Consider the following 15,450-nt stretch of genomic DNA (forward strand, 5'->3'; position numbering starts at 1 on the left):
GAACTATAAATAAATAAACAAACAGTAAAACTGAAAGAAAGAAGGGAATATCATCAACTGCTGATTTGCTTTAAAGTTATATTCCCACATCCTGCTACAGTGCTTATATATGCTCTAAATTTGAGATTTCCATATGTCAGACAAGAAGGAATACTCCAAAACATAGCTATCTTGGATTTCAGAAATGTAACTCTAGTTTTGTACTTTCAGTCTCGCTATTCCAGGACTTGCACTTAGGAGTCTTGGCATTTAAAAAACTCGTTTAAATTGGTTGTAATTTTTAATATCGATTAATTTTGAGCAACCTTTGACAGTAGAAATAAGAAACATCTTAACTCTGTGATAATAAAAGGTCATATCTTTTATCTGGAGTCTCACCTAATATCTTTCCAAGTATTTAATTCATTATTCTGGCCATTGTTAGCACATTTGCTCATCTAAAGCTGCATTCTTCTTATTGCATTCAGAAATGTTGTATCTGCAATCCTTTTTAAGAGGCCTTCTTTGCCTTTTTCTCTTAACCCACCTGTGCTGCGTGCTACCCAGTATATCCCTTAATGTACAGTTTGCATGTTCAAAGTTCTTTTGAGTCATTTCTATATTGTCCTTTCATTATCAGCATCCAAACATGTTTTAATAATTTTCAAAATATTTATATGAGAGGTGTTAACATCTGTAAAACTAACCTTTCATAAATATTATTCATTTCTGATATTCACTTTACTGATAAAAGCAGTATATGGAGGAGAAAAGTTAACTTATCAAATGAAATCCATATAATCATTTGATTCCTTAGTGGAATAGGTTGTATTACTTGTAATTTCCCCTGCAGTATCAATTCATTTTACTGTTTCTGGAAGGAAATGAGGAACGAAAATGGAGACAAAATGATCTTTTTTATTTATTTTGTCTTCTCTACCACCTAGAATTTTAGCAATTGTGAAAAACATTCAGAAAAGAGATGAAAATTTTGAGAAGGAAATATACGGGATTCAGAATGAATCAGCTTTAATGGAGAAAGTGATAGAATTCTACGAAGGCGAGTACTGGATGTTGAAAAGAATATGGTCGGAGTCAGAGGTATGCATACTAACCTATAGCAATATCTTGATGTTAGTTGGCAGAGCAAATATTTTAAGTCAAATGTGTGACGAAATGGCTGAAATTTATTTTATTTTTATTTATTTTACATTTGTTTACCGGGATAGTCCGACTGGATATATGTCCATTTTCAGCGGAGGCCCAGGGAGAAAAGCTACAATAGACAATATTACAAGGATTCCACATCAAGTTAGTTACATAGAAAATATAAGACAAAGAGTTATATACAATGATTTAGTATTGTTCCCAAAAGGGACTCACAGTTTACATGGTCAGACACATTAAAGCAAAACTCATCAGACTGGTACAGTATGTAGTTGAGTTAAGATATTATTCAGATATGATTTAATTTTATAGCTTAATCAGGGTTGGTACATGGGCAAAGCCAGTTCACTTTGAAATACTGTTTGATGCTTTTTTTGAAGAGACTTATGGAAGATTGAAGGGTTATATGGTTTGGCAGAGAATTCTAGGTTTTGCCAACAAAACTGGCAAACAGGGATTCACCAGCTGAGTTATTAGCTTTGTAGGTTTGGACCATTAGTTTGCTGGCAGATTGTAGTGACCTCAAGTTGTTGTATGGCTTTATAATATTTATGAGTGAGGGGATAACCTCAGGGTGATAAAGAATTTTGTGTGCTATTGAGTTGATTTAGTTGAATTAAGCTGGGAGGTTCTAGCCACTCTAGTTATTTCAGGTTCTGGCAGTGATGGGTTCTATTGGTGGAGCCAGTGGTGAATCTGGCAATATGGTTGTAGCTATGGGAGAGCTTATTCAGTTCAGACGTATTTAGGTTTGAGAGTACAGGAGAGGCATAAATAAGAGTAGAGAGTAGGTGTGACCAGGTGATTGCAATTCTAGCCAGTGGGGTTAAAAATGACTTGTTTCTGTACAGAGATCCAAGCTTCTTATTGATGGTCTGTATGGTTTTGTTGACCTGTAGGCCAAATTTAAGATTATTGTCTATAATAACCCCTAGAAGCTTCGTATGGGTATCTGGGGAGATAGTGGTACCATTGTTAGATGTAACAGTGAATGAAAATGGTGTGGATCTACTAGTGGGGGTGAAGAGCAGAAGTTTAGTTTTACTGGGGTTCAGAAGTAGACGCTGGTTGGAGAGCAATGGAAGAGAAATGGGCCTTTATTCTTCAGAAGAGACCTAACAAACCATAAGTTTCACTTTCTCCAAGACACATATTGGCAACCCTGTGCCAGAAGCAACATATAAATTAAACACACATCATTTGTGAACACTTGGTATGGGTAGATACAGAAGCAGGCCATCCATTACAGTCACCATTTCTGCTGTACTGCAGAGAAAATAACCAGATGGTAATGCAACCAGGAAGTACAGAACAGGCTGCTTTTCCCCCAAGACATTACAGTGTCCAGAATGGTTGAAACTGTCAGTCACATCACTGCAAATACATTTCTAGCTAAATGTATACTTTACAACTAATAGTTTTGCGTTTAAGCTTGAGTCAGCTCTATTTGCTATCCTGTGTAAGTTTTGTATGAGCCAACAGTTTTCCTGATGCTGTTCTGCAAATACACCAAGGAAAGTAGTTTGCATACACTCAGGTAATTATACTAACTTTATCAATCATGCGCATGTTCCTCTGTAACTGATACCATATTATTTCAGTAGGTATGTACAGTGTAAAACAAAATAAATACCCTTTCCCTGGTGTTTTCTGCCTATAGTTGTAGAAAGTTCATCAATATCCATTGCTTTGGCTGCTTCTGGCATTTTGTTATAACATAACAAGTTGCATAAGCCATGGAGCTAAGCAATATAAGTCTCAGACCTCCCAGAAACTGACAATCAGCAACACAAGTATGCCTAATAGTTCATGTTCATCATATGGATCACTGGTGCAGTAGCTTTATATGGGTTATATTCTGTATAGGATATAAAAGCTGGTCAGCTTCCAAAGCTTTAGGGCATATTCTACTCACCCAAATTATTAGCTATCTCAAAGTGAGCTGACTAAAAGTCAGGTTTGGGGGCTAAGTCCTTCAGATCTATCCTGTTATGAAACAGAGTGCTCCTCTCTGAGTTTTCAAGGATTGACATTCAGCTAACATTGTTCCATTGCTAGACAGATAAGTTCCGTTTGGGGGAAAAAAAGTCCACTTTACATTTTATGACATAAATTGTACTTTTCTGTTAAATAAAATTTACAAAGCTGGTAAAAAAAAATTTGTTGACAGAAATGTGATGTTTAATTAATTTTAAATAAGTCACTATTTTACATTTTAAATTCAAATGTTAGTCCTATGCTATCTGCCCTTGTGAGATATTTTAAGTCTAGCCAATTTTCTCTTCAAAGGGGAGAATTAAACCCTTAACCATTATTCCAACCCCCAGTCCTCTAAAAATTATTTTGTCCCATTGGACCTCAATTTTAATGGCACAGCCCTATTGTGCCCCACATCCATGCTGGGTCTATCAACCATCCTTCTCCCTCCTAAACTTATTCCAGTGTTGCTGTGGTGGTCATGGATCTTAACGGCATCCTGGAAGTTTGGCCATTTTTGCTTCCATCTGGTGTTTTTTTTTTATATGCCCCACCCACTTTTCCATTTACCCATGCACACTAATTACATCTGAGGGCAACTCCTCTCTTTGAACTACACCTCCTTTTAGAGACCATCACCAAGTGCTCTCCCCTATGCCCTTCTCTCCCTGCTGCTCTGTCAGTCACTCAAGCTGCTAATCGAACCCAGGTTATTTCAGTTGTAAATAGGGCTTTATCCCCCTGTACCACCAGAACTTCCCCTGGAAAAAGTTATTAAAACTTAATTTTAAACTAGAGACACTATATGGTTGGTTCATAGTTGTTTACAGTGTATCATTACCAAACAAATTTTTCATTTTAAACTACTTTTTCTCGGGTAAAAATTGTGTCCATTTATTTTTACTTTTTACTGTGTTTTTAAAAAGAAAAAGTTACCTTTTTACTACTTATCAGTTTTACTAAATACTACTGCAAGGTTTCTTTGGAAATCAGGATTATTTTTTTCTGCTTAACCATGGAACAGCCTACTGGTTTCTTGATCCTTCCTTCTTCTAGCCACAAAAGGGAGAAAATTATAAACAGCCTTTGTCATCCCAGTAAACTTCTAAAGTACCTCAGCTGTAGATGGGTACCTCTTCTTTAATCAAAACTAGTTCCTCAGACCATTATCTTTTTCCCTGGCTCCTGTTGGTATAGTCCCTACATCCACCATGGACCGGGGTTTATACATATTCTTTGTGGCTTTTGGACTGACCTTGGCAGGAAAGGGAGAGCCACTTCTGTTGGTCCTGCGACAAGGGGAAGAGAATGTCACTTTGCCTAGACAGAAAGGAATCCCTGTCCTAGGAAGGTTTTTCTTGTCAAAGGTGGGTCTGTTTCTTCAGAGATGCATGTCAGAAAGAAACAAAAACTTAGACATATGTCTTCTTTTGTCTCAGTTACTCAAGACAGGACTGATTTATTAGCTTTAGCTCAGTGTTTAGTTCAGTTTCTTGATCCTTCCTATTTGTCTTTTTCTTGTAAAAGAAAAAGAGAGTCTTCATTTTCTTAAGAGATTCAAGAAATTGAATCTCAAAATGATTGTTAAGAGAGAGATTATTTTTTCTCCGCTGATTTTCATTCAGATTCTGAGAGATTGTGGCTTTTGCCCATCCCATTAAATAATTCTCTTTCTCTGAAACTGTTTCCAGAATGAATAGTTGTTTCAATAGGAAAACAAACATACTCCTATTTCTGCTTTATTTTCTGCTTTGGAGGATGTTTTTGTTGTAACCTGTAACTTGCCTGACAGCCAGTCTGCTGTCCCCAAGAAAGCAAATAGATGAAGTTCCTCAACCTTTTAAGTTTTTAAACACTCATCACAGATCAAACACAACAGCTATTGTTTCAGTGAACCCAGCTCTTCCAAAATTTCGTCAATACAAATTCCTCTCCTTCAAACATCAACAGGAAAGCTTTCAATAAATTTGGGGAAAAGTGTATTCAAAAAGTGAATTCTTCTGCTCATGATTCTGCTGATATCACTTCCAGGGCTGCTGCCACTGGAACTGTTATGAGGAGGTTAGCATGGTTGCATTCTCAAAACCGCCCAGAGGATATCAAAAATGAAATTTTGAATTCTTTCTTTGATAGAGACCTAGTTTTTGGACCTTTTGCTGCAGAGCTTGTTAAAAAGTCTGATGATAGTGGCAAGCTGATTCAAGGGATCTCAGATTTTTCAGCCCTTCTTCTCCAAGTGTGCCTAGGGATTCATTGCTCCCTCTATAACCTTCAAAAAGCAAAACAAACAGAACCAGCAAGCTGTTGGTAACCAAACTTTCAAAAAGCAATGGCAGCGAGATTCCAAAAAGAAAGCAGAAACCCTCTAGAACAAAGAACAGTCAAGTAAATCTCAATGACTATTTGCAGGACTTCCTTCCCCCCTCCCACACTGGCAGTCCCTTAATTTTTCCAGAAAGTCTGAACCTCCATGTCTCTCTTTGGCAATAGATAATTTCATACAGGTTGGTTCTATGAGTAATCCATCAAGGGTGCAGATAGCAGTGGTTGTTTTTCCTTCCTTTTCACAAGATTCCTACTGACCCGCCAAAAAACAAACTCTTTTGTTCCCTCCTGTCACTCAGCATTTACTTTCCCAAGGGTGATAGACACTTGTCCTCCTCTTCAGTTCAGTGAAGGATTTTATTTAGGGATGTTTCAAGTGTAACAGAGAGAAGACTCTTGGAGATCAGTTCTGGATATTTTCTTTCTGAACTTGTTTGTGATGGGACCCAAGTTCAAAATGTTGTCACTTTATAACTTGTTACTCCTTACTCCTTACTCTCCATTTGAGTTTTCTGGTAACCTTAGATTTAAAAGATTATTGTCATCGCATTCCTAAAGATCCAGATTTCAATAATTTCTTAAGGTTTTCTGTGTCTGGAACACATTATCCATCATCCTCATTACCATTTGGTTTATCTACTGCTCCAATGGCATTCAAGCTCTGTAATAGTCTATTGCAGACTGCAACGTATTCACAATTTGGCTTATTTAGATAGATGACTTATTTATCTTTGCAAAGTATTTGTATAAAGTATCATGAGACTCTCACTCAGGCAAGAAATCTCCTACACTAGCTGGAATTCCAAAAGAGTATACAGAAGCCTTGTCTGAAACCTTCTCACATGATTGTTTTCCTCAGGAGTCTCCTGGACACCTCAGTTCAAAGAGTTTTTCTTCAATAGGTAAAACAGATCTGTATCTAGATCTTTTTCCAAATTTTATCACTCAGACTACTATCTCAGGATTATTGGTCTCATGGTATCTATGATACTCACAATGACTCTTGCAAGACTCCACATGAGAAAAATCTTAAGATAACTGAAATCTGTATGGTCCAAGCATCAAAATCCCCAGTCATTTCAGATTGCAGTTTCTGGGTTTGTGAAAATGGAGATTTTGTTTTGGTGGAGACACAAAATGTCTCAGAATCCAGGACTCCTAGTCTTGTCTCATGCTCCAAAGTAGTCAGTCACAAGAGATGCCTTGAGCAGTGACAATGGGGATAAAAGTGCAGGGTCTTTTGAAGAAAAAAAAAGACCAAAACACAAACATAAAAGGATGTTAGCGCCTATAGTAGCTTTTATAAATGCCTGACAGCCAACCTGCTGTCTCCAAGAAAGCAAATAGATTAAATCTCTCTGTCATTTATAATCCTCAGGACCTCAGCAACTGTTTGCAACAACACCAGAATGCATAAACAAGTAAGGGGGAAGCAGCTCTTACCCTCTTTGCAGACTAATCATGATAGCCTGTTATATAGCTTTTCAGTGCAATCTTATTTTACAGGCATCTTACATACCATCAGAGCATATTTGTGTGGCAGACAAGCTGCGCAGGACCAGGACAGACCCTCAGAAATGGAATCTCAGGCAGAGGAGGTCTTCCAAGATTTGATCCAGCTGCGGTGAACACCTCATACAAATCTTTTTGCCACCACTCACAACAATTAGTTGGAAAAATTCTGCTCCAAGACTTCTTGCAAGAAGGCCTAGAAAATAGATGCATTTTCTTTTCCTTGGATAGGATAGTTCCTGTGTGCTTTTCCACCTTTTTCACCAATATCCCGGGTCATGCTTTAGATTCAGAAGGACTCCATAAAGGTCACTGTGGTGACTCCTTTCTGGTCCAAGCAACAGAGGTTCTCCCTTCTTTTGGAAATGGCAAAGAACAATTAAACCTGCTACTAGAAAATTATAAACAGTAAATGAAAAAGGTTTTCTAGTTGGTGCCAAGAACAAAACCAGCACCAATTCAGTGTATTTCTCTAGTTCTACCTAATTTGTCAAGTTACTCACCCCTGTCTTACTTGTCAGCCATTTCAGTATGTCTGCCCATGGATCCCTCTCTTTCAATACAGTCTCACGTGCAAATGCTTTTGAAAGGGATATTGCATACAAAACCTCAAAGAAAACAGGTGGCTACTCCCTGTAATCTTAATTTTGTGTTAGTAAAACTAACTTGTGCTCTATTTCAATCAGCTCATCAGGCTGACATGAGGATCTTGACATGGAAAACAGTCTTACTAATTACTCTGACCTCTGCAATAAGAATATGGTGGGTCAAACTTACCTCATTTTTTACAATGACTGGGTTCCCTTAAGAACTAATCCTTTATTTATGCCTAACATGGTATCCAAGTTTTCTTTAAACCAAACTATCCAGCTCCCTGTCTTCTTTCCAGAGCCTAAATATGAGGGAGAAAAGATACTCCATACCTTTGATGTCTGCAGACAACTCAGGTACTATTTTGACAGGACAAATCTTTAAGATCTTCAGATCAGTTTGTTCATTTCTTGTGAAGGTAAGATGAAAGGACAGGCTGTGTCAAAATAGACTATTTACAAATGATTGTCCCAGGCTATTACCTTTTATTCTCACCATAACAAAACTATTCCAGGCAGGGTCAAGGTTCCCTCTATCAGGGCCTTGTCTTCATCTATGGCTTTTTGAAAAGGTTTGGATTCTAGAAGTATTCTAGAAGTAACAGATTGGTCATCTGTGCATACTTTTATAAAGCACTACAAGCTTGATTCTTTCTCTAGATCTAGATTCAGACTTTGCTAGGACCATTCACCAGCACCTCTGAAATGTTGTTAAATTTTGGTAATCTACCCATGTAGCTTAGGCTGCTGTAGCAGTGACCACTATGATGACTATAGTACAGTATAGTTGTGTAAGTAAATGTACCATAACAGTAGATGTTCAAAAGATCACTGTTACAAAAGCAGCTCCCTCCCTCCATCTACATTAGTTTTTAGTGTGTCTTTAAACCAGGGTGTGGGCATTTGTTTTTTGTTGTTCCTAGTTATGTCCTGTCTGGGCTCAGCCTCATTCTCTCAGTTGGCTTTAAAGCCCTGAAATACTTGGCACCCAAACCTATCTAACAGTTTGAGCAAGTGAAAGGTCCTTGAAACTTTGAAATCTGACCAGCTATTATCTTCTTGACAGGAAAAAACCCATATAGCTTAGGCTACTGCATCAGTGATCATCAAAACATCTACTGTTATGGTATTTACACAGATGTACTTTGTCACTAGTAATTGGGCCATTTAGTGTTTTTTTCTGTGTGCTTGACAGCTTCAAAAATCACATGTGATGTGGGGATTCAGAAAATTGTGTAAAGAGGTATATCAAACCTGAAAATAGGGACATACCTACAAAAAAGGGGACATCCTGGGTAGGGAAAAATCAAGCCTTAAAATATGAGCACTCATCAAAAATAGGGACGGTTGGGAGGTCTGGACTCACACCCATATTTAGTACAAAAGAACAATGCTATTGTATTAACCACCATTGCTTCCTCAAAGCCAGAGAGTGGTGGAAACTCAGTACACCATTTATTATCTCAAATATAATACCCTCACATCTATATTTTCATATTTGTATAAATTCTACCACACAACCAGCATACGCATTCTGAAATTAAGGAAAAACAGATAGGCTGTGCACAAAGTAAGAAATAATCAAAGGTACACAGGACACAGTGCAGAAGAAAAAAAAAGAGGCATGAAAGGCAAATCAGAAGTGGAACTCAAATGTAATGAGAAAGGGTGCTTAAAACTTCAATTAAAATGCCAGCATTGCTGTGTCTGAGAGTGAGTGGGTAGTGAATGTGACAGTCGTAACAAAGATCTTGGAAAACAGCAAAAGGAGACAGAGTGTGGTCATACCTGAATGTGCAAGTTTAGAAAGAGCATGGAGTGAAAGGATGGGGCATTGCACAAAATATAGGTGTTGCATAGCAGAGGAGGAGATGGGAGGTGCAGCAAAGAAATGGAGAGGAGAACAATAAGTTAGTTAAAGTTAAAGTGAACTGGGCGTAGAGTGGAGCTCATACCTCTCAAACTTACAATAAGTTAGTTAATGTTAATCATTAAATTAATTGGGCGTAGATTGGAGCTCATATCTCTCAACCTCATACAATGAGTTAGTTAATGTAAACAATCAAGTGAACTAGGCGTTGAGTGGAGCTCATACCTCTCAAATGCTTACAATGAGTTAGTTAATGTTAACAATCAAGTGAACTAGGTGTAGAGTAGAGCTCATACCTCTCAAACTCTTACAATAAGTTAGTTAATGTTAATCATTAAATGAACTGGGTGTAGATTGGAGCTCATACCTCTCAATCTCTTACAATGAGTTAGTTAATGTTAACAATCAAGTGAAATGGGTGTAGAGTGGAGCTCATATCTCTCAACCTCATACAATGAGTTAGTTAATGTTAACAATCAAGTGAACTGGGTGTAGAGTGGAGCTCATATCTCTCAACCTCATACAATGAGTTAGTTAATGTAAACAATCAAGTGAACTGAGTGTAGAGTGGAGCTCATATCTCTCAACCTCATACAATGAGTTAGTTAATGTTAACAATCAAGTGAACTGGGTGTAGAGTGGAGCTCATATCTCTCAACCTCATACAATGAGTTAGTTAATGTAAACAATCAAGTGAACTGGGCGTAGAGTGGAGCTCATACCTCTCAGACTATTACAATGAGTTAGTTAATGTTAACAATCAAGTGAATTGGGCGTAGAGTGGAGCTCATACCTCTCAAACTCTTACAATGAGTTACTTAATGTTAGCAATCAAGTGAACTAGGAGTGGAGTGGAGCTCATATCTCAAACTCTTACAATGAGTTAGTTAATGTTAACAATCAAATGAAATGGGCGTAGAGTGGAGCTCATACATCACAAACTCTCACAAGGAGTTAGTTAATGTTAAAATTCAAATGAACTGGGCATAGAGTGGAGCTCATACATCTCAAACTCTTACAATGAGTTAGTTAATGTTAACAATCAAGTGAACTGGGCGTAGAGTGGAGCTCATACATCTCAAACTCTTAAAATGAGTTAGTTAATGTTAACAATCAAGTGAACTAGGTGTAGAGTGGAGCTCATACATCTCAAACTCTTACAATGAGTTAGTTAATGTTAACAATCAAATGAAATGGGCATAGAGTGGAGCTCATACATCTCAAACTCTTGCAATGAGTTAGTTAATGTTAACAATCAAGTGAACTGGGCATCGAGTGGAGCTCATAAATCTCAAACTCTTACAATGAGTTAGTTAATATTAACATTCAAGTGAACTGGGCGTAGAGTGGAGCTCATAACTCTCAACCTCTTACGAGTTAGTTAATGTTAACAATCAAGTGAACTGGGCGTGAAGTGGAGCTCCTACCTCTAAACCTCTTACAATGAGTTAGTTAATGTTAATCAAGTGAACTGGGTGTAGAGTAAAGCTCATACCTCTCTACCTCTTACAATGAGTTAGTTAATGTTAACAATCAAGGGAACTGGGCTTAGAGTGAAGCCCATACCTCTCAACCTCTTACAGTGAGTTAGTTAATGTTAACAATCAAGTGAACTGGGCATAGAGGTGGAGCTTATACTTCTCAACCGCTTACAATTAGTTAGTTAATGTTAACAATCAAGTGAACTGGGCATAGAGTGGAGCTCATACCTCTCAACATCTTACAATGAGTTAGTTAATGTTAACAATCAAGTGAACTGATTAGAGTGAAGCTGATACCTCTCAAACTCTTACAATGAGTTAGTTAATGTTAACAATCATGTGAACGTGAACTAGGCATAGAGTGGAGCTCATACCTCTCAACCTCTTACAATGAGTTAGTTAATGTTAACAATCTGGGCGTGGAGTTGGAGCTCATACCTCTCAAACTCTTACAATGAGTTAGTTAATGTTAACAATCAAATGAACTGGGCATAGAGTGGAGCTCATACATCTCAAACTCTTACAATCAGTTAGTTAATGTTAACAATGAAATGAACTGGGCGTAGAGTGGAGCTCATACATCTCAAACTCTTACAATGAGTTAGTTAATGTTAACAATCAAGTGAACTGGGTGTAGAGTGGAGCTCATATATCTCAAACTCTTACAATGAGTTAGTTAATGTTAACAATCAAGTGAACTGGGCGTAGAGTGGAGCTCATACCTCTCAACCTCTTACAATGAGTTAGTTAATGTTAACAATTAAGTGAACTGGGCGTAGAGTGGAGCTCATACCTCCCAACCTCTTACAATTTATTTATTTACTTATTTTATTTTACATTTATTGACCGGGCTAGTCCAGCTGGATCAATGTCCATTTTCAGTGGAGGCCCGGGGAGAAAAGCTCCACAGATTAAAGCAAGGTAATAGAAAATAAACATGTACAATAAACACTTATGACACAGGCAATGAGCAAAAATACAAAGATATTAGTCCAGGTCAGGTAATACAAATCTAAGAAAAAAACAAATAATACCAACTACGTAATAAGTAAGGCATTGACTACTTTCAGTACAAAATATGGGAGGGTGGGAGTATTACGTAGTTCAAAATGTAATACATACTTATAAAAACATTAATTGTAACAATTTTTTTTTTTTTCATATATGAGAACAGTAGTAACAATAGAATCATTAAGTCATTTGTGATCAGAGAGAAACATTGCAGTGTTGAATAAAGAAATATGATAGTAGAAAGATGAAAGTAGGTTAGTCAGGATTGGTACAAGAGCAGAGCCAGAAATTGTTCATATGTAAAAGAAGTTGTTTCTTAAAGAGAGGAAGAGTGGCTAGAGAGGAGATGTGTGAGGGAAGGTTATTCCATATTTTGCCAACTGAGTTGGAGAAAAGGCAGTTACCTGCAGAATTTGTAATTCTAGTAGAGTTAACTTGTAGCTTTTGACAATGAGTTAGTTAATGTTAACAGTTAAGTAAACTGGGCGTGGAGTTGGAGCTCATACCTCTTAACCTCTTACAATGAGTTAGTTAAGGATAACAATCAAGTGAACTGGGCGTAGAGTTGATCGCATACCTCTCAACCTCTTACGAGATAGTAATATTAACAATAAAGTGAACTGGGCGTGAAATGGAACTCCTACCTCTCAACCTCTTACAATGAGTTAGTTAATGTTAATCAAGTGAACTGGGTGTAGAGTGGAGCTCATACCTCTCAACCTCTTACAATAAGTTAGTTAATGTTAACAATCAAGTGAACTGGGCTTAGAGTGAAGCCCATACCTCTCAACCTCTTATAGTAAGTTAGTTAATGTTAACAATCAAGTGAACTGGGCATGGAGTTGGAGCTTATACCTCTCAACCACTTACAATGAGTTAGTTAATGTTAACAATCAAGAGAACTGGGCATAGAGTGGAGCTCATACCTCTCAACGTCTTACAATGAGTTAGTTAATGTTAACAATCAAGTGAACTGGGTGTAGAGTGGAGTTGATACCTCTCACCCTCTTAACCTGAGTTAGTTAATGTTAACAATCATGTGAACTAGGCGTAGAGTGGAGCTCATACCTCTCAACCTCTTAAAATGAGTTAGTTAATTTTAACAATCAAGTGAACTGCACATGGAGTTGGAGCTCATACCTCTCAACCTCTTACAATGAGTAAGTTAATGTTAACAATCAAGTGAACTTGGCATAGAGTGGAGCTCATACCTCTCAACCTCTTACAATGAGTTTGTTAATGTTAACAATCAAGTGAACTGGGAGGAGAGTGGAGCTGATACCTCTCAACCTGTTACAATGAGTTAGTTAATGTTAACAATCAAGTGAACTGGGCATGGAGTTGGAGCTCATACCTCTCAACCTCTTACAATGAGTAAGTTAATGTTAACAATCGAATAAACTGAGCATAGAGTGGAGCTCATACCTCTCAACCTCTTACAATGAGTTACTTAATGTTAACAATCAAGTGAACTGGGCGTACAGTGGAGTTCATACCTCTCAACCTCTTAAAATGAGTTAGTTAATGCTAACAATCAAGTGAACTGGGCATAGAGTGGAGCTCATACCTCTTAACCTCTTACAATGAGTTAGTTAATGTTAACAATCAAGTGAACTGGGCGTAGAGTGGAGCTCATACCTCTCAACCTCTTACAATGAGTTAGTTAATGTTAGCAATAAAGTGAACTGGGCGTGGAGTGGAGCTCATACCTCTCATCCTCTTACAATGAGTTAGTTAATGTTAACAATCAAGTGAACTGGGTGGAGAGTGGAGCTCATACCTCTCAACCTCTTACAATGAGTTAATGTTAACAATCAAGTGAACTGGGCGTAGAGTGGAGTTCATACCTCTCAACCTCCTACAATGAGTTAGTTAATGTTAGCAATAAAGTGAACTGGGTGTGGAGTGGAGCTCATACGTCTCAACCTCTTACAATGAGTTAGTTAATGTTAACAATCAAGTGAACTGGGTGTAGAGTGGAGCTCGTACCTCTCAACCTCTTATAATGAGTTAATGTTAACAATCAAGTGATCTGGGCATAGAGTGGAGCTCATACATCTCAAACTCTTGCAATGAGTTAGCTAATGTTAACAATCAAGTGAGCTGGGTGTAGAGTGGAGCTCAGACTTCCCAACCTCTTACAATGAGTTAGTTAATGTTAACAATCAAGTGATCTGGGCATAGAGTGGAGCTCATACATCTCAAACTCTTACAATGAGTTAGCTAATGTTAACAATCAAATGAACTGGGTGTAGAGTGGAGCTCATACATCTCATACTCTTACAATGAGTTAGTTAATGTTAACATTCAAGTGAACTGGGTGTAGAGTGGAGCTCATAACTCTCAAGCTCTTACAGTAAGTTAGTTAATGTTAACAAACAAGTGAACTGGGCATGGAGTTGGAGCGTATACCTCTCAACCACTTACAATGAGTTAGTTAATGTTAACAATCAAGAGAACTGGGCATAGAGTGGAGCTCATACCTCTCAACATCTTACAATGAGTTAGTTAATGTTAACAATCAAGTGAACTGGGTGTAGAGTGGAGCTGATACCTCTCAACCTCTTACAATGAGTTTGTTAATGTTAACAATCATGTGAACTAGACGGAGAGTGGAGCTCATACCTCTCAACCTTTTAAAATGAGTTTGTTAATGTTAACAATCAAGTCAACTGGGCATGGAGTTGGAGCTCATACCTCTCAACTTCTTACAATGAGTAAGTTAATGTTAACAATCAAGTGAACTGGGCATAGAGTGGAGCTCATACCTCTCAACCTCTTACAATGAGTTACTTAATGTTAACAATCAAGTGAACTGGGTGTCGAGTGGAGTTCATACCTCTCAACCTCTTACAATGAGTTAGTTAATGCTAACAATCAAGTGAACTGGACATGGAGTGGAGCTCATACCTCTTAACCTCTTACAATGAGTTAGTTAATGTTAACAATCAAGTGAACTGGGCGTAGAGTGGAGCTCATACCTCTCAACCTCTTACAATGAGTTAGTTAATGTTAACAATAAAGTGAACTGGGCGTGGAGTGGAGTTCATACCTCTCAACCTCTTACAATGAGTTAGTTAATGTTAACAATCAAGTGAACTGGGTGTTGAGTGGAGATCATACCTCTCAACCTCTTACAATGAGTTAGTTAATGTTAACAATCAAGTGAACTGGGCATAGAGTGGAGCTCATACCTCTCAACCTCTTACAATCAGTTAGTTAATGTTAACAATCAAGTGAAATGGGTGTAGAGTATAGCTTATACCTATCAACCTCTTACAATGAGTTAGTTAATATTAACAATCAAGTGAACTGGGCGTAGAGTGGAGCTCATACATCTCAAACTCTTGCAATGAGTTAGTTAATGTTAATCAAGTGAACTGGGTGTAGAGTGAAGCTCATACCTCTCAACCTCTTACAATGAGTTAGTTAATGTTAATCAAGTGAACTGGGTGTAGAGTGAAGCTCATGTCTCTCAACCTCTTACAATGAGTTAGTTAATGTTAACAATCAAGTGAACTGGGCTTAGAGTGAAACC

At 37.7% G+C, this 15,450-nt stretch overlaps 1 protein-coding gene across 1 annotated transcript in view; it reads left to right on the plus strand.

Moving 5' to 3' along the window:
• LOC122804061 overlaps positions 1 to 15,450 on the plus strand; it is a 206,878-nt gene that overhangs the window by 86,713 nt on the left and 104,715 nt on the right. Inside the window, exon 3 of the mRNA XM_044073730.1 lies at positions 927 to 1,080. Within this exon, the coding sequence (XP_043929665.1) occupies positions 927 to 1,080 (154 nt within the window). The remainder of the gene's footprint in view (positions 1 to 926; positions 1,081 to 15,450) is intronic.

The sequence above is a fragment of the Protopterus annectens genome, chromosome 6.part0, assembly GCF_019279795.1.
Source record: "Protopterus annectens isolate FY-2018-M chromosome 6.part0, PAN1.0, whole genome shotgun sequence".
Lineage (NCBI taxonomy): Eukaryota > Metazoa > Chordata > Ceratodontiformes > Protopteridae > Protopterus > Protopterus annectens.